The following is a 21,965-nucleotide window of genomic DNA, read 5'->3' as shown; positions in this document are numbered from 1 at the left end:
ACGCTGTCGAAGGTGGAGGTTTTGCCCCACGACCACGCCCCAGCTCTTGTTGCCAGGATAAAACAAATGTGCTGCCTATTTGGGCTACGGAGTTTCGCCTCGTTCCCAATATTCTCATGACGTGGCAATCAATGCTTTCTTCCTCATTTCTCGGGAGAATAAAGCATCGCGTATTAGATGTTTTCAGAACGTCGGTGAGGTGACTTTCGAGGTGGAAAGTTTCTTTGACAGTCAAAATACAGATTTCTGCAACAAAAGTTTCTCCGCGTCTTCCGTTAGTGGGGAAATGTGTCGTATTCAGAGGTGAATAAGTAAATTACAAATACCAGATTTCATGCTCGCCAATTATTTGCTTCGAGGTGATAATTAAAATTTCAAAATGTTTCATTAGACATTTTAGGCAGAACATTATGGCTCAGAGCTTTAGAGCACCATTTGTAAAGTCGGATATATAACTCGCGTGGACATAACGAACAGTGTTAGGAGAACGTGCACAGCTCAGGTTGCCCCGTTAGTGAAGACGGCGGCTGCCGGACATCTGATGGTAATCGCCGCTCACGCACCACCAGTGGACACGGACGACCTCTGGGGCAGAGTACACAAGCTGCACGGAGAGGTACAGTCCTTACACGGGAGACAAACATATCTCTGCCGGGCCGACAGTGACACCGGGGGCTCGTTACAGCCTAGTCCAACTACGCTCACAATTGTGACATTAATTGCTCGTCCCGCTACTTGAGTTATTGGAAATTTATGTTATCAAGCGTGACACTTATGCTACGGAGCATAGCGGAAATGCTAGGGTGTTGTCTTACTGAGGTTCCATTTAAATCCAGTCAAGCCAACAAGCCAACAATGTTGGAGACGACCTTAACGATGTAATTTGATGGCTCGAATTTCTCTTACCGTTGTTCGGGTACTACGGCAATACAAACCTAAAAAGAAATCAATTTTTTATATTTATTCACAACGGACTTCGTTTATTATGTACTAGTGGTAATCATTCACTTGTTTTTAGTGCAGTTCCTTGCTGATGTTAGTCCTCTTTTGTTCATGTTATCAGGGAATGTTGAATTCTTCATGCAGTCGTATAATTAATTTTTCTCGTTCTTACTCGTTCGATGACCAGACCGTTGGGTACAAGAAGACGTACACCTCACCTTCGTTATTGATGGCGAAGAGAAACATTTGAGATCTTATTGATATTGTCGTTCTGGCTGTAGCTAAATTTGTATGAACAGGTGACAATAGAAACACGTCGATTACGGCCCAAAAACAAAGAAGAGAGGAATCCTCCAGTAGAAGACATAACCGTGCTGAGTTGTAGAGGACGCTGTACTACAACCGAAGAACTTTCAAGCTCACTGTTACATCTCACATCCAGTCTGGATATCAGTCAGTTAATATTTTATAACTGCTCTAACGTTATCGCACTGATTTATTGAATCATTTTGTCGCCCTGTTCTACTACATTTTTGTTCCCACCGTACGTTTGTAACTACTAACATAATACTGATGAAACTTCTTGCAAATTTACCTCCATCATTTTATTTTGTAAAGTAACTCCATTCAGTCACTGTAGCTTTCGTTTAAACCAGGGTCAAATATTCTCCGTTACCACGTTGAGTTATTCGCTCGTTGTCGCAGAAACTTTTTCCGCACCATGACGTCTATCATAAACAATTTTTTTCCTGCAAACTGCGAGCGTCAGTGATCTTTAGCCTGCGATAGAGTTGCTTATTAGTCTGCATCCGTATAAAAAGGCATAGCGTTCCCGTTTCACATACTTAAGTAAATTGTCACTGCATGGAAGCAACAAAATAGTTCTTCAAATACCAATATTTCACTTCAAAAGTTTATTTAAACAGTAATCTGTGAATGTGTAATGCATTGTTGCCAGTAGCACATGGTTTTAAATGTACGAAAATAAATTGTTTAACAAAGTACATCAGTATACTTGGATATCGTCTGGAGCTGAATGTAACTGAGCTATGCGCACTTCATCGTCTTCGATATTACGATACAAATCTCTTTCATTGCTAACTCTTTGCTTTCCATAATTCGGGAGGAAACGGTAAGGGCCAAAATAAGAAAAAAATAATCGAGTAAACATGCGCTCTAAAATGCATACCTTAAGAGCTATGAACACCTGTTCGGTAGAAGAGATGTGCCAAGCACATCTGTTCCACTGAACAAGTGCTAACAGCTCTTAAGGTATGCATTTTGGAGCTCATGTTGACTAGATTCTTTTGCTGTGAATGATCGTTCCTATAGTATCACTGAATATTTGCCATTCCTTCTGGGACACGCTACTGATAAAAATGAAAGGTGCGACAACGATGAAACATGCTAATAGGCCTACTAAATATAGGTCCGAAAAGGAATGGACTCCTCGACGTGGCGCATTACGACACGATCACATTCTAACAGAGTGCACTTGAGGACAAACATAGTACAAGAAAAGTTCCTCATTGCCATCGTTTATGTGATGTGACGGCTTCAGCATCTCTCCTCTTCAAAGCCGATACAAGTTTATAAACTCCCCAGTGTGTTCCGAATTTATCGCCAACTATCCACGATGCGTGCGTTTCCAGACTCAAGAACACTATCAACTGGGCTGAAATCAACCAAAGCCTCTAAATTTTCCCATACAAATAGATCCCGCGGGTTCAAGTTGTGGACTTTGAAAGCCACGGTACTGGCGAGCCACGAGCGATACGCTCTCTTCCAGATCAAATTTTCAGTCTGCAGCGGAGTGAGCGCTGATTCGAAACGTCGTGGATGGATGAGACTGTGTTCTGGATAGGATTTCGAACCTGGGACCTCTTCCTTTAGTGAGAAAGTGCTGTACCGACTGAGCTATACATGCACGACTCATGACTCTTCCTCCCAGCATTACTTATGTCTTACGCCGTGGGTCAGACATGGATAGCTCAGTCGGCAGAGCACTTTCCAGCGAAAGGCAATGGTTCCGCATACGAGTCCTGGTGCGGCACAAAGTTTTAAAATTTTTATCTTCGAAGAAGATACACTTGTTCGAAACGCTACGTACCGATACGTACCGGTACTTAGTTACCAGGCATGTTGATGAAATCAAACAAGTGCATTTTACTGCGTGTGGTGTTTCTAAATAAACGTAACATAGACATTTACCGTGTTGGAACGTTGGTGTGACTGTATTCTTTATTAAGATTGTCCTTTACTCGCCTCTTTCATTTGCTCCTGTACCAATTAATCACCCTGTACACACTGTCGTGCTGCAGACCTATATTGTCAATAGTGTCTTCTCAAGTTATGACCTCTTTTTCACATCAGAAGTCTTCTTTCAGGAAGGAATGCCCACACTACCAGCCCTAGTCTCTTCTTAAATCCTCCTTACTTCAGCCGTCATGCGTTATTTCGCTTCTAAGCTAGCGGTATTCCCTCTGTTTGTTGCCCCTGTTTTGATGTTAAGTGTATCGCTAATCTCGTTTCTACGTATTCTTTGTTACTTTGGCCTTTCTTTAATTTACTGTCAGTTTATATTCTGTCCTCAGTACACCATTACATTCAACAGCTCTTGTAGTTCTTCTTCACTTCCAACGAGGACAGATATTCTTTCATTCAGACTCGTAATCCTATTCCTGAAACTTCCTTTTGTTTCTGTTACTGCATCTTGCAGGAAGTCGGCTTGTCTGCCTTATGCCCATTTTAAACCGAGCATTTGTTTTCCATTCATATTGTTTACTCTCAGTTCTTTCACAAACTATACATTACCCGCCTTTCTATATAGATAATACCCATGTTTCTGAATATCTCAGCTCTCTTGCACCATGTCGAACGCATTTCCTACGCCTACAAGTCCTATGAATGTGCCTTGATTTTTCTTTAGTCTTTCCTTCATTTCTAAGCGCAATCAGAACTTACCTGTGTGAAACAAAACTGTTCATCGGCTAATAGAACCACAATTTTTCATTCTATTCTTCTGTATATTATTCTTGTCAGCATCTTATATGCATAAGCTGTTACTTGTTGTATACTTATCGCATTTATCTGCCTTCTGTACCTTTGGAATTATGTAACTTGATTCCTTACGATGACGCCATTTAATAGTAATCCGAAAAATGACGTCCTTAGGCTCCTGTCGTCAAGATGGATGGTAGATCCCTTACGTACTAAAGCAAAGAAGACAAATTGTCAAATGCAGACGTTTATAACAACAGAACAACATTTTTGTCAAAACACTGGTTAATTTTGCTACCGGCAGTAGTGGTTTACTAAGGCACTTCTTGTGTATTAATAATCTGACGTATGTATTCCGTGAAGATGGCCTTGTTGACAAAAGAGTTTATCTATCTGAATAATCATCAGCAGAACATGTTCCTCGAATCATAAGTCCACAAATTTCAGTATCCTTTTAGAAGGCTGCTAGAGGCAGTAAGAGCACAGGTTTACAACTGTAGTCAACTTCAAATTTTTCTCAGAGGGAAGCCTTAATTACCAAAGCAACTACAGTTCAATATATGTCACTAAATGATATGGTATAAAGCTTTTTATAAACGTCAGAGCCGTTGTGTCTTATCTCCTCGCCAATGAGCGACAAACATTAACAAACGACAGGTAGCTGGCTGTTACACATTGTACATATCTAATCAATATATTTAAATCACAGCGATATATAAAATACGGCTGGGGAGTAGTAAAGGCCTAATGTGTTTGGTTTTTTGAAGGCTGTAGTAGTGAAGGACTAATGTGTTTGGTTTTTTGGAGGGTGTCATGCTCTCGGAATGGGAGTGCCTAAAAGAACAACATGAAACTACCCGACCGATTAAATTCTTTTGCCGGATCAGGAGCTGACAATTTGGAAATTTGCTGTAAGAGCCTATGGGAGCAAAATGCTGAGGTCATCGGAGGCGCCTCAGACCGCGCTGCCAGGAACTGAAATCGGAGCCTTACTTTCCGCGGGGTAGGGTATTCAGACACAACTCCCGATCCTCTCTCGGTGCTTTAATTCTGCCAGTACCACTGTCTAACTTCTCAAACATCACGTCTCTTCAGCATAGTTTCTATACGAGCATTGTTGAGGACAGGATACGGCGGAAAAATTCCTAAAGTGTTTGTCCTAATATTCTCTGGATACTTATCCTCTACATCGGATTAAAACGGCCGGCCGCGGTGGTCTAGCGGTTCTAGGAGCTCAGTCCGGAGCCGCGTGACTGCTACGGTCGCAGGTTCGAATCCTGCCTCGGGCATGGATGTGTGTGATGTCCTTAGCTTAGTTAGGTTTACGTAGTTCTAAGTTCTAGGGGACTGATGACCGTAGATGTTAAGTCCCATAGTGCTGAGAGCCATTTTTTGGATTAAAACGAAGTTCGTGTAATACGCCTTTTCACGAACAGTGTTCGTCTTGATCGTGGACAGCTCAGATGATAAGAACGTTTCCCGCATCATGTAAGATTTCGGGTTGAAGTCCCGTTCGGGCACAATTGGCCAGGGAGCTTAAAATACAGCGCCTTCAATTGGACAGTGAAGTAATCATTTTGGGCACAAGAATTCTCATGTGTAGCAGCTGGATTTCAAATGGCCTTTTGAGAATGTCAAAATGGGTAATATGAAGAGATAATTTTTAATGCCTCGGAAAATAATAAAAAAAATTAAATACATTGTGTCTCAAACATTTTGGGTCAAATTGAAACTAGTGACAACCGATTATACAGCGACAGGGCACTAATGGTCGGAAATGCAAATGGTGGTGGTGGGTAGTGTTTAACGTCCCGTCGACAACGAGGTCATTAGAGACGGAGCGCTAGCTCGGGTTAGGGAATGATTGGGAAGGAAATCGGCCGTGCCCTTTCAAAGAAACCATCCCGGCATTTGCCTGAAACGATTTAGGGAAATCACGGAAAACCTAAATCAGGATGCCCGGAGACGGGATTGAACCGTCGTCCTCCCGAATGCGAGTCCAGTGTGCTAACCACTGCGCCACCTCGCTCGGTAAATGCAAATGGCTCTAAGCACTATTGGGCTTAACATCTGAGGTCATTAGTCCTCTAGACTTAGAACTGCTTAAACCTAACTTACCAAAGGACATCACACACATCCATGCCCGAGGCAGGATTCGAACCTACGACCGTAGCAGCAGCGCGGTTCCGGACTGAAGGGCCTAGAACCGCTCGGTCGCAGCGAACGGCGTCGGAAATGCATATTTATCGTGTTATCGACATACGTAACTTACACTGCGTAACATCAACGTAGTTCATAGTAACTGTTCAAAGTGACGACCGCCAGTGTCAATGCATGCATAGCAAAGGCGCATGAAGGCCTACCGCACTCAAATATCTCTGGTGGCTTTTGTACCAGGAGGTAGCCAGCTTGAACCCCAGCAATCAGGTCTTCAACCACTTGTACGGAGGCTTCATTCATCAACTACTTGAAATGACCCCAGAGTAAAATGTACAGAGGAGTGAGATCAGCCATTCGCTCTGATCATGGGCAAGACCTCCATTTCCAGTCAATCGATGAGGATACGTGTTGTTCAAGTACTCGCGAACATTAGTGCTGACGTGGGTTGGTGCACCGTCGAGCTGAAACCACATCCTTTCGCGGACAACTAGAGATACAGAACGCAAGAATTGTGGCAGCACAGCTCGCAGGAACACCAGGTAACGCGGACCAGTCAAAGGGGGTGACAGCATATAAGGTCATGTTAGGTGATCTTGGACAGTGTCCGTCCATGTGTTGACAGAGAATCGTTGCTGGTGGATCTTTGCGAGAGTGTGGCAGAGCTGCATGCACAGTTGCCATATGTGCACTGAAACTGGCGGTCGTCGCTTTGAACAATTAACATGAATTACGTCATTGTTATACGATATACGCAGTCTGTGTCCATAACACGATAAATAAGCGTTTCCGACCGTGGTTCCCCATCTCAATATAATCAGTTGCGGACCCACTAACACGTGTCTCAATTTGACCCAAAAGGTTTGAAAAACTCTATATTCTAGCAATTAGCTCTTAAGGTAGGCATCCGAGAGCCTATGTTTACGGGACCTTTTTACTACGACTGATCGTTCCTGTCATATCCATGAATATTGATCTTTCCTCGTGGGACAGCCTTTGTGACAGTCAAACACCCTGTTGAAGTGCATCATGGACTGTGGGAGACCGGAAAAGAAAATCGAATCGTTTGATATTTCGTTGTATAGGAGGATGCTAAAAATTAAATGGACTGACATGGTATGAAATGAGAAAGTCGTTCGCAGAATAGACGAGGAAAGAAATATGTGGAAAACACTAGAGGGACCCGGTGACAGGATACGTCTTAAAAACTTCGTTAGTTCTAGAGAGAAGTGTATAGGGCGAAGCTCTAGGTAAGATAGAGCGTTAAATATATTCCGACAAATAATTACGTGGAATGTAGATACTACTTCAGTGTCCGCAGCTCGTGGTCGTGCGGTAGCGTTCTCGCTTCCCGCGCCCGTGTTCCCGGGTTCGATTCCCGGCGGGGTCAGGGATTTTCTCTGCCTCGTGATGACTGGACGTTGTGTGATGTCCTTAGGTTAGTTAGGTTTAAGTAGTTCTAGGGGACTGATGATCATAGATGTTAAGTCCTATAGTGCTCAGAGCCATTTGAACCATTGTGAACTACTTCAGTAGGTGCAATACAAGACCGCATCAAGAAGTAAAAACGAACATGCTTAGATGCGTAATCTGTGTCTGACAACACAGATCCTTCATGTGGTGCAAGATTTATCTGAAAATGTAACCTAGCCTTATCCTCTAAATTATCTCTCATTCCTATCCTATCTATGAACAAATTACAGTGATGTAACATACGTCATTTTAACTTTTCATAACTGGGATTCATAGTCATGTAAAAATTTTTTAAAGACATCATGTTTACTCGAGTGACTGTTAAACATTTTATTTCCACTATTGTGATTTCGGCCTTAGGCTATTATCAAGTGCGGATGGCTTTAAGCCATGTCAACTTTATACAGGCTGACACATTTATATGTCGTTGTCATTTGCTGTTATATACATTCATAATGCTGCGTTACGAATGTATATAACAGCAAATGACAACTACATATAAATGTGTCAGCCTGTATAAAGTTGACATGGCTTAAAGCCAAAACATCTGCACTTGATAGTGGCCTATGGCCGAAATTGCAATAGTGGAAATAAAACGTTTAACTGTCACTGGCGTAAACATGATGTCTTTAAAAAAATACGCCATTTTATATCGATATGCACATATAAAGGTGTCCGTAGAAGGTGTGAAAGGGCGGTCCGTTGGCAGAGCAGTCATTTGCGCTCACATGATTTATTTGAAAAGACTTCCGGCGTGATTATGGTCGCGCGACAGGAGTTAACAGACTTTGAACGCGGAATGGTAGTCGGATATACCGGGTGATCAAAAAGTCAGTATAAATTTGAAAACTGAATAAATCACGGAATAATGTAGATAGAGAGGTACAAATTGACACACATGCTTGCAATGACATGGGGTTTTATTAGAACTAAAAAATACAAAAGTTCAAAAAATGTCCGTCAGATGGCGCTTCATCTGATCACAGTAGCAATAATTAGCATAACAAAGTAAGACAAAGCAAAGATGATGTTCTTTACAGGAAATGTTCAATATGTCCACCATTATTCCTCAACAGTAGCTGTAGTCAAGGAATAATGTTGTGAACAGCACTGTAAAGCATGTGCGGAGCTATGGTGAGGCATTGACGTCGGATGTTGTCTTCAGCATCCCTAGAGATGTCGGTGGATCACGATACACTTGCGACTTCAGGTAACCCCAAAGCCAATAATCGCACGGACAGAGGCCTGGGGACCTGGGAGGTCAAGCATGACGAAAGTGGCGGCTGAGCACACGATCATCACCAAACGAAGTGCGCAAGAGATCTTCCACGCGTCTAGCAATATGGGGTGGAGCGCCTGGTTCTAATAAAACGCCATGTCATTCCAAGCATGTGTGTCAATTTTTACCTCTCTATCTACATTATTCGGTGGTTTATTAAGTTTTCAAATTTACACTGACTTTTTGATCACCCGCTAGATGCTTGGGATATTCCATTTCGGATATGTTAGGGGTTTCAATATTCCGACGTCCACAGTGTCAAGGTTGTGCCGAGAATACAAAATTTCATGCATTACCCCTCACCACGGCCGACGTAGTGGACGATGGCCTTCATTTAACGATCGACAGCAGCGACTATTGATTAGAGTTGTCAGTGGTAACGGACAATCAACACTGTGTGGAATAACCGCAGAAATCAATGTGGGACGTACGACTAACGTATTCGTTATGACAGTGCTTCGAAATATATCTTTAATTGCCTATAGCAGCAGACGACCGAAGCGAGTTCCCTTGCTAACAGCACGACATCGCCTGCAGCAACTCTCTCGCGCTCGGTGCCATTATCGGTTGCACCTTAGAGACTAGAAAACAATGACCTGGTCAGATGAGTCCCGATTTCAGTTGGTGAGTGCTGATGATACGGTTGGTGTGTAGCGCAGACTCCACGTAGCCATACACCTATGTTGTCAACAAAGCACTGTGCAAGCTGGTGGTGGTTCCATTATGGTGTGGGCTGTGTTTACATGGAATGGACGGGTCTGGTGCAACTGAGCCGATCATTGACTGGAAATGGTTATGTTCAGCTACTTGGAGACCATTTGCACCCCTGCTTGGACTTCATGTTCCCAAACAAGGATGGATTGCTTATGGGTGAGAATACGCAATGTCACCGGACCACAACTGTTCGCGATTGGTTTGAAGAACATTTGAGCGAATAATTTGGCCACCCAGATCAACCTACATGAATCCCGCCGAACGTTTATGGGACATAATGAAGAGGTCAGTTGGTGTACAAAATCCTGCACCGGCAACACTTAAACAGTTATGGTCGGCTATAGAGGCAGCATTTCTGTAGGGCATGGACCCAACGACTTGTTGAGTCCATGCCACGTCGAGTTGATGCACTACGCCGACAAAAAGGAGGTCTGACACGATATCAGGAGGTATCACGTGACTTTTTCACCTCCGTTTATATCTTCATTTGGTGCTGTAGTTCAAATGGTATGTTTCTTGCTATATGGAATCGTTGTATCGTACAGTCTTGGAAACGATGACGGTACAACGAGGGACAGTGACGCGTTGTCCGTGGCCTTCGGCTTCATAGCGGCTCACGGCTCGCGTCAGAGGTCGCTGACACAGTATTTCACAGGCGTCCAAGGATTAGTGACGGGCATAAACGCCGCTCGTAAAGGAGACGTAAATCCCCGCGGCGGCGACCTGCCCCACGCTACTCTCGCCTCCACCAGGAGTATCCCACTGCAGCGAGCCTCAAGGCGCAGGCCTCATGTTTGTACTACTGTCGCTCGAATAGTGTCTCCTTTGATATGCTTTATGGCTTCTGTGAGTATCCATTTTTATCTCCGCTGAGTAACCAAATGTCGTGGAAAGGCGCACAGTGTGTTTATAGCGAATCGCTCCTACGAAAGCGCTTCGAAATTAGAGTTACACGTCGAGGCTTGTGGAGTCTAAGAGGTGTTTCTTTCATTCTGGTCCACGTACCTTACATTGCTACACACTTTTTTTGTGTGTATCAAGACTTTAGCTGTTAGTGGACATTGAGCTAGATCAGTGGGAGAAGTTGAAAATTTCTTGTAGATGGTTATGGATTCATGAAGCTTAGACAAGTAGCGACAACATATCTTTAGTGCTCGATTGGATTGAGATCGGGTATCCTGGATAACTTAGCCATGGTTGTAAATACAACAAGGAGCTTTTTAAGCATTCGCATGCAACGGAAAAACAGCGGCATTTCCATCAGAGTATTCATTGCCAGAATGTGGTGCACCTGGCCAGCAAACATATCCATATAACGTACGCCGGTATTAGGTTTCTACACTCGGACAATGGCGCCTCATTCGACGATTTGAATCAGCAAAGACGATCTACATCTACATCTACACGGAGACTGTTCAAATCACATTTAGGTGAAGAGGGTTCATCGAACTACCTTCACAATAATTCTCTATTATTCGAATCTGATACAGCGCGTGGAAAAAGCGAACACCTATATCTTTCCGTGCGAGCTCTGATTTCCGGTATTACATTAAGGTGATCGTTTCTCCAGATGTAGGAACGCGTCAACAAAATATTTTCGCATTCAGAGAACAAAGCTGGTGATTGAAATTTCGTGAGAAGGTTACGCCGCAACGAAAAACGCCTTTGTTTTAATGATGTCCATCCCAAATCCTGTACCATTTCAGTGACATTCTCTCCCCTGTTTCGCGAAAATACAAAACGTGCTGCCTTTCTTTGAACTTTCTCGATGAATTCTGTCAATCCTATCTGGTATGGATCCCACACAATCTAATGAGTACAGAATATTGATTAACAGTAAATCGAAGAAGGACGAAAGAATGACAAGTAGCAGAAATGAGAACAGCAAGAAACTTAATATCAGGACTGATGGTCATGAAGTAGATGAAGTTAAAGAATTCTGCCACATAGGCAGCAAAATAACGAATGACGGACGCTAAAAGGAGGACATCAAAAGCAGAGTGGCACTGACAAAAAGGGCATTCCTGGTCAATAGAAGTCTACTAATATGAAGCACAGGCCTTAATTTGAGGAAGCAGTTTCTGAGAATGTACGTCTGGAATACAGCTTTGCGTGGTAGTGAAATATGAACTGTGGGAAAACCAGAAGTTAATCGAAGCATTTGACATATGGTGCAACAGACGGATGTCTGGTTGACAGAGCGGAGGAATTCTGGGGAGCCACATCAAACCAGTCACAAGACTGATGACCCAAGAAAAGAATGCAGTATATTAAAAACACAGCAAACCCTGAAAATACCATACACACATAGAGAGGAGTCCAGAAAAATGTAGACACTCTTTGATAGTCAGTATTAAGGGAACAAAATGACATACCGCTACAATTCTTTATGAAATCAAAGCAGCCCCCATCAGCCGCTAAACAATGTCGGTGCTGCTGAACTGTTGACCGAACTATGGCTGTCAGTGTTTCCAATGTGTAGCTGCACAGGCCGCCTCGGTCGTTTATCGTTCAGTGCAGCTGGCGTCTATTGATAAACTTCATTTTTCAAAGTTCCCCATAGGTAGGAGTCAAAATGTATAAAGTCTGGAGACCGTGTTAGGTACTTAACAGCTCCTTTTCGACCTGTCCATCGCCCAGGTAGATTTTCATCCAAGTAGGCTGTCACATCTCTGGGGATGAGGCGGAGCCCTATCTTTCATTTCCAAATACGTTTCGGATGGCAGATAAAATCGATGTTTTCAGCATATGAAGATACTCACCAATTACGTTACTTTCAAAGAAGAATGGACCAATCAATCTGCACGATGACATAGCACACCACACCTTAACACCTAACAGATTAACACATTTTCCCACATGAACGTGAGGATTTTCAGGAGCCCAATACACGCTGCTGTGGCGGTTTCCATCACTTCAATTTGAACTGCACCTCGTCAGACCAGATAACCGTCCCTGCAGTCCGTTCATCCTCGCGAAACATGCCTTCAGACCACTCACAGTACTCCACCTTCCATCCGGGTCGCCCTCGTTCATAGAGTGCAGCGATCTTTGACTGTACATTTTCCTCTTTGCAGCCGGCAGAATTCATCGTACGCTTGATCAGCTTACCCTGACTTTTTGAGGTGACCTAGTAAAACGTTGCAGCACAGCAGCGCTGAAAGCTGAACTTGACGTTTCTGGTCAGCCACGCCTTTCCTTATGCACTCCTGAACAGTGCCGTCGGTTTCAAATTTATCCCGAATACGATAAATTGTTGTACGTCTGTGTCGCTGAGTTTCGTACTCATTACGCCATTGCCGTTGTACCTCCATCACGTTTTCATACTTCCTGTACCCCTTGAATACGGCCGTGCGTTGCTCAAACGACAACCTTACTTTCGTCTGCTGGAAGTCGCACGCCGCGGTATGTTGAGAGAAAACAACGGACTACGCTACCGCGCAAAATTGCAACGATCTGTTATTTTGTTCCAAAGATATTAACTATCAAAGTGTGTTTATATTTCTGTGGACCCCTCTGCATTTTATGTGATAAATATATGACTCTCATTGTGAAATTCACTTGTAACTTTGCAGTTAATACACTCCTGGAAATTGAAATAAGAACACCGTGAATTCATTGTCCCAGGAAGGGGAAACTTTATTGACACATTCCTGGGGTCAGATACATCACATGATCACACTGACAGAACCACAGGCACATAGACACAGGTAACAGAGCATGCATAATGTCGGCACTAGTACAGTGTATATCCACCTTTCGCAGCAATGCAGGCTGCTATTCTCCCATGGAGACGATCGTAGAGATGCTGGATGTAGTCCTGTGGACCGGCTTGCCATGCCATTTCCACCTGGCGCCTCAGTTGGACCAGCGTTCGTGCTGGACGTGCAGACCGCGTGAGACGACGCTTCATCCAGTGCCAAACATGCTCAATGGGGGACAGATCCGGAGATCTTGCTGGCCAGGGTAGTTGACTTACACCTTCTAGAGCACGTTGGGTGGCACGGGATACATGCGGACGTGCATTGTCCTGTTGGAACAGCAAGTTCCCTTGCCGGTCTAGGAATGGTAGAACGATGGGTTCGATGACGGTTTGGATGTACCGTGCACTATTCAGTGTCCCCTCGACGATCACCAGTGGTGTACGGCCAGTGTAGGAGATCGCTCCCCACACCATGATGCCGGGTGTTGGCCCTGTGTGCCTCGGTCGTATGCAGTCCTGATTGTGGCGCTCAACTGCACGGCGCCAAACACGCATACGACCATCATTGGCACCAAGGCAGAAGCGACTCTCATCGCTGAAGACGACACGTCTCCATTCGTCCCTCCATTCACGCCTGTCGCGACACCACTGGAGGCGGGCTGCACGATGTTGGGGCGTGAGCGGAAGACGGTCTAACGGTGTGCGGGATCGTAGCCCAGCTTCATGGAGACGGTTGCGAATGGTCCTCGCCGATACCCCAGGAGCAACAGTGTCCCTAATTTGCTGGGAAGTGACGGTGCGGTCCCCTACGGCACTGCTTAGGATCCTACGGTCTTGGCGTGCATCCGTGCGTCGCTGCGGTCCGGTCCCAGGTCGACGGGCACGTGCACCTTCCGCCGACCACTGGCGACAACATCGATGTACTGTGGAGACCTCACGCCCCACGTGTTGAGCAATTCGGCGGTACGTCCACCCGGCCTCCCGCATGCCCACTATACGCCCTCGCTCAAAGTCCGTCAACTGCACATACGATTCACGTCCACGCTGTCGCGGCATGCTACCAGTGTTAAAGACTGCGATGGAGCTCCGTATGCCACGGCAAACTGACTGACACTGACGGCGGCGGTGCACAAATGCTGCGCAGCTAGCGCCATTCGACGGCCAACACCGCGGTTCCTGGTGTGTCCGCTGTGCCGTGCGTGTGATCATTGCTTGTACAGCCCTCTCGCAGTGTCCGGAGCAAGTATGGTGGGTCTGACACACCGGTGTCAATGTGTTCTTTTTTCCATTTCCAGGAGTGTATAACGCTCTTGTTGGGGGTAACTTGATAAGAAATACTCGTTTTGTAACCTTCTAATGCGGTGGGTACATAAGTAATTAAATAAAATGAATTAAGTAATACATTAATGGGGTTTAGAACGCGGTACGTAAAAGTGAGATTTCGCGTCTCTAGCCACTATGCTACCAGCTAGGCTGAGCTGGTCGTACGCTAAAAACCGTTTAAGTTACATCGAAAACTTCGACGCTCCTTTCCTCAGGTTTGGGCGAGCATCTACGGGATAAGCCGAGACACGCGTTCGCTTATTTTGGCTCCTCTTCCACTGACCGAAGTTTCTGGTAAATCGGGTTATGGCACTTGTCGTGTTCCTCTCGTCAGCCAGGACACTTACGTTACCGACCGCCGAGTATACAACGGCGATCCGTCAAATCCATCCACCCCGTTGGTGCTTCCCGTTTCCCCCTGATGTGCAGTGTTATGTGGTGCTCCATGTTCTGCCGCGCTTTCCCAGACCAGGCAGGATAGCCAAATCTACAGTAAACGTCACCGGGCGTGCCGTAATGCGTCAGCTCGGTCAGTACACTCTTCTTAACGGCTGCCGACTTAACCACGACTGCCAGGACATGCGCTCAAATCCATTCAGGCCGCTCGTCCGGTGGTGCCTCCAGATTCCTTGTGACGTGCCCTCATCTGCGATGCCCCTATTCACACTTGCAGCAGTCCACAGCCTCTCTGCTTGGCTCCTGAGGGCGCTGCTGTAGTGCTGCATCCAATGTCAGAGCGGTTACATTGTATCGCTGACATCGGCACGGCCGTACAGTCTGTACAAAATTACTTGAGAATTGGCTTTTCGGCAGGGGCAAATGCAGACGCGGAACACAAGCGGAATACACGCGTAACCTTGCACTTCATTTCACTCGTGCAAACGTGCAAGCTATTCACTTTATAAATAAGGAAATTGCATCACGTGTGCTGGAAGAGTTACGCTACGTTTTGATTTTAGGCTTATCTGCTGCAACAAACAATTAAGACGATATTCGGACAGTTTACGAAAATCGATTTTCGCTCGACGTTACCGAATTTTCGACATACGGGAGACTATTCTGTTATGAATTTAGGTGAGTACATGATGCGAACTAAATCTTGCGAATACATCAAATTTTCATATGTTCAAAACCAGGACTCTGTCGGAGATCTCTAACGCGAGATAATTTGAGTTAAATATGACGCGCGATGGTCCGTTCGCACGTCAACTACTAATCAAGAGCCCACACATCTTCGACACGAGAAACAGGCCGGTATAGGTATGTAGTGAAACTGTTATTAATTTTCCTTATCCGCCTACTTAACTCCAAAGCAACAAAAAATAAGATAAAGCGTGTTTATCAAGGTGGGAAAACCTACCTTAAATAGGCCAACGTGTCTGGTTTAGAAAGAACAAAAGCGATGCAAATAGCAGGGCCTCTGTATCACCGCAGTGATGTTGTAAAAAGTAATATTTATTTTTTGTGATACACACGGATTTCCTGAAATGAACTTCCTTTGAAATTAGTTGCTATTAAGGCCTTCTTATTAAAATTTCAAAACGTACTACGATAGAATTTAGTTATGCGGGCACTTGCAGTTGCAAACTGCGCTCCGCCTGTGCTTCATTTCTACGGGGATAGTGGAAAATCTGCACTAATATCACTCTCGTCGCTATGACGAATTCCTGAAGTGTGACTGTCGCTGTCGCTGCCAGTTTTGTCATTTAATGAAATTATCATCTGCTCCACTGAATTTTTCAAAAGAGCTTCATTCTGCCACGCTCATTCCATGATACTCTGTGTATTTTTGACGGCTTTCTCCCAGTCTTAGGCTGCTCAAACTTCTCTTGAGAATGCTTCGACTGCAGACAGGGTGAGCTTATTATCATTCCTGGTAATTTAACCTTTAATTTGAGCCCATTTGAACTCTGTTGGGTTAAAATGGCAGTGATAAGATGGTATCCCATGCATTTTACCAGTTTGTCGATTTCGTTTAGGGGCAACTGTGATTTATGGAGAGAGCTTTTTTTCAGTAAGATACAGTTTTTAATGTCATCAGTCACATAAACTTTATGACGCTGAAGCCAATCAATCATTTCCTCCTTTTGGACTGTCATGGTAGGTGCCTTGTCAACAACAACTGAATGGAAAGGAGCATTATCTAGAACAATTGTTGACGTTTTTCCAAAATTTTGTATTAATGAATTTTTAACCACTTTTTAAATATAACGTGGTTCATTAATTTGTTATTACCTCTTGTTTCCTTTGATTTAAAAATGCAGGAGACTGTTTGGGAGAAAACATTGCGAGGTGCCTGCATGAAGGAGGACCTTGCCTTGCCAGAAGACATTGCCATTGTTCCTTGAGCTGTGTCGTCTATCCAGCCCTGCTTCACAACGTGACCTGAACTGACCCACATTTCGTCAAGGCATACAGCTTCGTCGATATTTATGCTACGGATGTTCCTCCCAAATCGGCATCGCCATTATATACCCCCTCTCCATCAACATCTTATGACCACAGGAACGTCCATATGAAAGCCAAGATCATGTGGACAAGGAAGTGTGACTGCCCTGAAAACGTCGTGATTCTGTTAAGTGGGACCAATAGGTCCCTGAGCGTTGGAAGTTCCTTCCTGCGATATGAAGTCTAATAGCATCCTCTGCAAACTAATCGATACTGGTAATCCGCTTACCCGTACGACGTATTATTTGTCGAACATTTCCTTCCCAGTCTTCACAACAGTGTTTTTGTTTGTATTCAAAGCTGCAGCAGTTCTGTCGATCACTCTGATAACGGATAGCAGCGGGCCACAGTTAAATTTTTCATTTTCAAAGTAGACACGTAACGCGCAAACCAATGCTCTCGTCTGTGGGGTTGCCATCCGTCCCGATATTTCTGGACCGTCGCCTTTATGGACTTTCTTGTCCCGACATCCCGACAATAATCAATTTTGCCGGCTAAGTAGCCGTGCGGTTCTAGGCGCTGCAGTCTGGAACCGCGAGACCGCTACGATCGTAGGTTCGAATCCTGCCACTGGCATGGATGTGTGTGATGTCCTTAGGTTAGTTAGGTTTAAGTAGTTCTAAGTTCTAGGGGACTAATGACCTCAGAAGTTGAGTCCCATAGTGCTCAGAGCCATTTGAACCATTTTTTGAATACCCAATTTTGTCCTGATTTTTTCAAAATACTGTTGCGAGCTTGGCTCCTGTACTGAAATAAAACGATCTGTTAGCGTGAAATGCAAGTACGGCCTCAGTTAGTTTTATTTATGCCTACAAGTTTATGTTGAAAAGGTCGTCTGACAGACGGCATCTCATGTTACGTATCCTGTATCGACGACGCAAGAACCTTCTAGATTTAGCACCATCATTCGAGAAAATACCAAACTTCTCCAGTGATACAGGGCTGGAAATGTTTAAGCATCGCATCGCGGAAGAATCGGTCAGTTCCCATTCGAATAGCGGTCTGATACGACGGTTCCTTCTAAACGTAATACGAACGAGTGCAAGCTACTAGGGTTTGGAGTCTTTACTGCAGGTATACAGCGTGTCCCATTTATCTTGACCACACTAAATAACTGTTTGTCCAGATGCAAATTACAAAATGTTTCAAGCAAATGTTCTTTAGCCGTCAGGGTGACATCAATGAGCAATTCATCCTTGATATCTTCTTTAATCATGAATATAGAAATAGACTTCGGTTTCGATGCTATTGTGAATCTACTTTTATTATTCTTCGTAGAAATTTGATGACTCACATCTGCCTTACCTCCATGACTTACTGAGATGAGATAGCTACAAATCTCACGAAACGCCTCTTGATCAACGATTCCTGATCCGCACGTCCTTTGTTAATAAAAGACCACTCTTTTCTGTAACCATCCGAAAAGTGACACTTTCTCTTTCCATCCTCAGCATGTTCGTAAGCTATTATAAGGTAAGTTAATTAGACGGTAAACATTCGGCAATAACACTTTAGTTATCTAAGTACACGTCACTGCACACTTCACGCCCTATACAGGGTGTCCCATCTATCTTGACCACTCGAAATAACTGTTTGTCCAGATGCAAATTACAAAATGGTTCTAGCAAATGTTCTTTACCCGTCAAGGGGACATCAATCAGCATGATTTCCTTCGTTGTAGCTCTGTTTTCTACAAAGATATGAACAGCGGTATGACTTTTTTAAATGGCACCTTGTATTTTTTATTCGGTAATTCATTTCCTCTCTTAAAGACCTATCCAAAAATGTATCACAGTGTACCACTCACTGAAACACAACGTTATTAATTCCATAACAGAACATTGACACAGAATAAATTAAGGCAGGGCCGGCCGAAGTGGCCGTGCGGTTAAAGGCGCTGCAGTCTGGAACCGCAAGACCGCTACGGTCGCAGGTTCGAATCCTGCCTCGGGCATGGATGTTTGTGATGTCCTTAGGTTAGTTAGGTTTAACTAGTTCTAAGTTCTAGGGGACTAATGACCTCAGCAGTTGAGTCCCATAGTGCTCAGAGCCATTTGAAATTAAGGCATCAGTGTCTATGGAACTCTGGATTCCATGGACGAACAGAGTGAGCTGATATTCGCGAGCTCTCTGTTTCCAGAGTCCATGTTGATAAACAGAGAGTAGAATTGCATTCTCCAGAAAGTCATAAAATAAGATACTTCTGTTGTGAAAATCTGTCTGTAGATCTCGTCGCCTATAGTATACATAACAGTCACAAACGCAGATCATAGAAATTCCACGATACCTTTCCACAGCACGACCAGACTGAAACTAACCAGCATCTTCTTATAAAAGTGTAATATCAGCCAGCGGTTGCTTGTTTTTTAAATACATTAGTGTTGCAGAGGATATCAAATGGAGGACGTTTTCACAAGGTCCACCAGGGTGCTGGGCTTTCATCGGGTGAACACCGAAAAGCCGTGTGTGGTTTTTTTTCTGTTTGACAGTGGCGGAAACAAGATATAATAAGTGAAATACTCTTGGAGACATTCGATTCGTTAGAGGGTCTTCCACTGACATTTTTAATATCAGTAAATACCGCTGTCAGATCACTGATAACCTTAACATCATAATTCGAGACCACATGTAGGCTAAGTGAAGAAATTCTGCTACATTGGAAGCGAAATAATGAATGATGGACGGAACTAGGAGTGGGAAAGAGAATATTAATCGCTCAAATGATTCTGTTAGCACCAAGCATGGTCCTTAATTTGGGGGACGAAATACATAAGATGGAAGTGAATCATGGACTTCGGGTAAGCCAGAAGAGACACGTCGCGTTTGGCATGTGGTGCTACACAAGGATGCTAAAAATTTAATCGACATGAGAAATGAGGAGCATCTCTGGAGAATCGACCAGGAAATAAATATATGGAAAGCACTGACTAGAAGAAGGGGGAGGAAGATACCGGTGTTAAGACACCAAGAAACATCTTCCATGGTAATAGAGCAAACAGCAAAAATTGTAGGCGAAGAAAATGGTTCAAATGGCTCTGATCACTATGCGACTTAACTTCTGTGGTCATCAGTCGCCTAGAACTTAGAACTAATTAAACCTAACTAACATAAGGACGTCACACACATCCATGCCCGAGGCAGGATTCGAACCTGCGATCGTAGCGGTCGCTCGGTTCCAGACTGTAGCGCCTAGAACCGCACGGCCACTCCGGCCGACGCAGGCGGAGACAGACAGTGTAACACGCTAAGAAAATAATTGAGGTTGTTAAATGTGTTACTCTGATGAGTTTGGAAGGTCTGCACACATATCTCTTCAGTATTAAGTTTCACCATACACAAATATTTTCTTGAAAATCATACCACTCCATGTTTCGGTTAATGGTAATGTTAGGCACAGAGCAATACGTGTTTCAAGTTATAAAATTTTTAACGGAGTTCAACCACCATGACGTACGATTGGCTGGTTACGCCACTATTAGCGGCGGACCAGAAAGCACGGTGATGGAAAACAGACGGGCAGCACAGTCGGAAACTCTGCATTATCTGAGTGAGGGAGACCACACGCAGCGGGAAAACAGAAAAGGACAACGACTAACCAAAATACCACGCACGCTTGTACCCGCGGCGGGATTCCGAAAGAAGCAATAGACATGGCTAGGGAAAACACTCACAGACCCATTTAACTAGCTGCTAAGACAGAATTAAAGTTCAGGTAACAGAATAACGAGCCCACATGCGATCATCGCTAGTAAACTGCATGTCACGGAACTACGGAGAGCTCTTTAAATGCCGGAACCCCAGCTCCAAGTAGATGAGTACGGTTCACGTCAGTGGGAATGATGGAGTCCGTATCGACAACATTCAGTTCCATGACCATGTTGTTTTAGTGTCTTAGATCAATCAGCGCACTACCAGCCAGCCGTGGAGTGCTGCAGAGCTGAACTCCACTGCCAAACTTCATGCTGTGTCACACCAACCACTACTGATGGGAGAGCTGATGAACTGCCAGCAGCAGTGCAGTACCAGGTGCTGTACACTCTGAGTGCGAGACCGAAGACGACGACCAGGGTTCGTGGGAGATCACAGTCCGGTACGCCTAAGCACATCCGCGTGCCGGGCCTACCAGGCCGGCGGTACTGGGTTCGACGCCTGCCGCCTGCACCACATCGCGAATGGGGTGGTCCAGGGAAGAAGAGGCTCGGAGTGGGATCCAGTACACTCCCTCAGCCAGTAGCAGCTATCCATGCTGTATCAGGTTGGGCTAAGGATCCGTATCGAGGCAACAGGACCGACGTCTCGTTAGGACGCAGGCTCAAGGACTGGTGCAGAGCCCGACACCGAGAGTCTGTCCGTGACCAGGGCAGGAGGGAACTACGGACAACAGTGCACCACCATTTTTAAAAGTTGTCAAAATAAACGATTTAATGAGTCATCATATTTTCTTTGCGCCACGAGCGCTTCCAGACAATTCCTGACATCGTGCAGACGTGTCATCCACTCGGCCCCTGTGTAGCACAGCAACAAGGAAGAATATGCAGTCTCGGGTGCAAAACTGTTTTTTGTTTATTTAATTAATGGCGCGTTTCACGCCCACAGGAGCAGCATCAGACATCTGGAGGGAAAACAAGTTTCGTCAGTATACATTTATGAGCCAGGAATCAGCTATGAAGCCACATTGTCAGTTAAATAAGGTAACTGGGAAACCATGACCCAAGATGTGAAAAAGGAGCAAGGAAAGACAGACTCACCGGATAAAAATACTCGAGGTCCACTGGCGAGAGTAGAGAAAGTCCCGCGATTATTAAAAATGACACATCATCCAATAAAATTTACAGGACACATCCAACAACCAAAACAGATAAGAATATGTTTCAAGACGAAGAGCAGTAAGGGGGAAAAACTAAAGAAGCTACGTAAATAACGGTG

At 44.5% G+C, this 21,965-nt stretch overlaps 1 protein-coding gene across 1 annotated transcript in view; it reads left to right on the top strand.

The window, feature by feature from the left end:
* LOC124616457 (thrombospondin type-1 domain-containing protein 4-like) overlaps positions 1-21,689 on the top strand; it is a 132,724-nt gene extending 111,035 nt beyond the window's left edge. Inside the window, exon 7 of the mRNA XM_047144766.1 lies at positions 21,636-21,689. Within this exon, the coding sequence (XP_047000722.1) occupies positions 21,636-21,689 (54 nt within the window). The remainder of the gene's footprint in view (positions 1-21,635) is intronic.
* Positions 21,690-21,965: the final 276 nt, after the last annotated feature.

The sequence above is a fragment of the Schistocerca americana genome, chromosome 5 (genome assembly GCF_021461395.2).
Source record: "Schistocerca americana isolate TAMUIC-IGC-003095 chromosome 5, iqSchAmer2.1, whole genome shotgun sequence".
NCBI lineage: Eukaryota > Metazoa > Arthropoda > Insecta > Orthoptera > Acrididae > Schistocerca > Schistocerca americana.
Note: the sequence above shows the minus strand (reverse complement) of the source record. Positions and strands in the feature narration are given on the sequence as shown.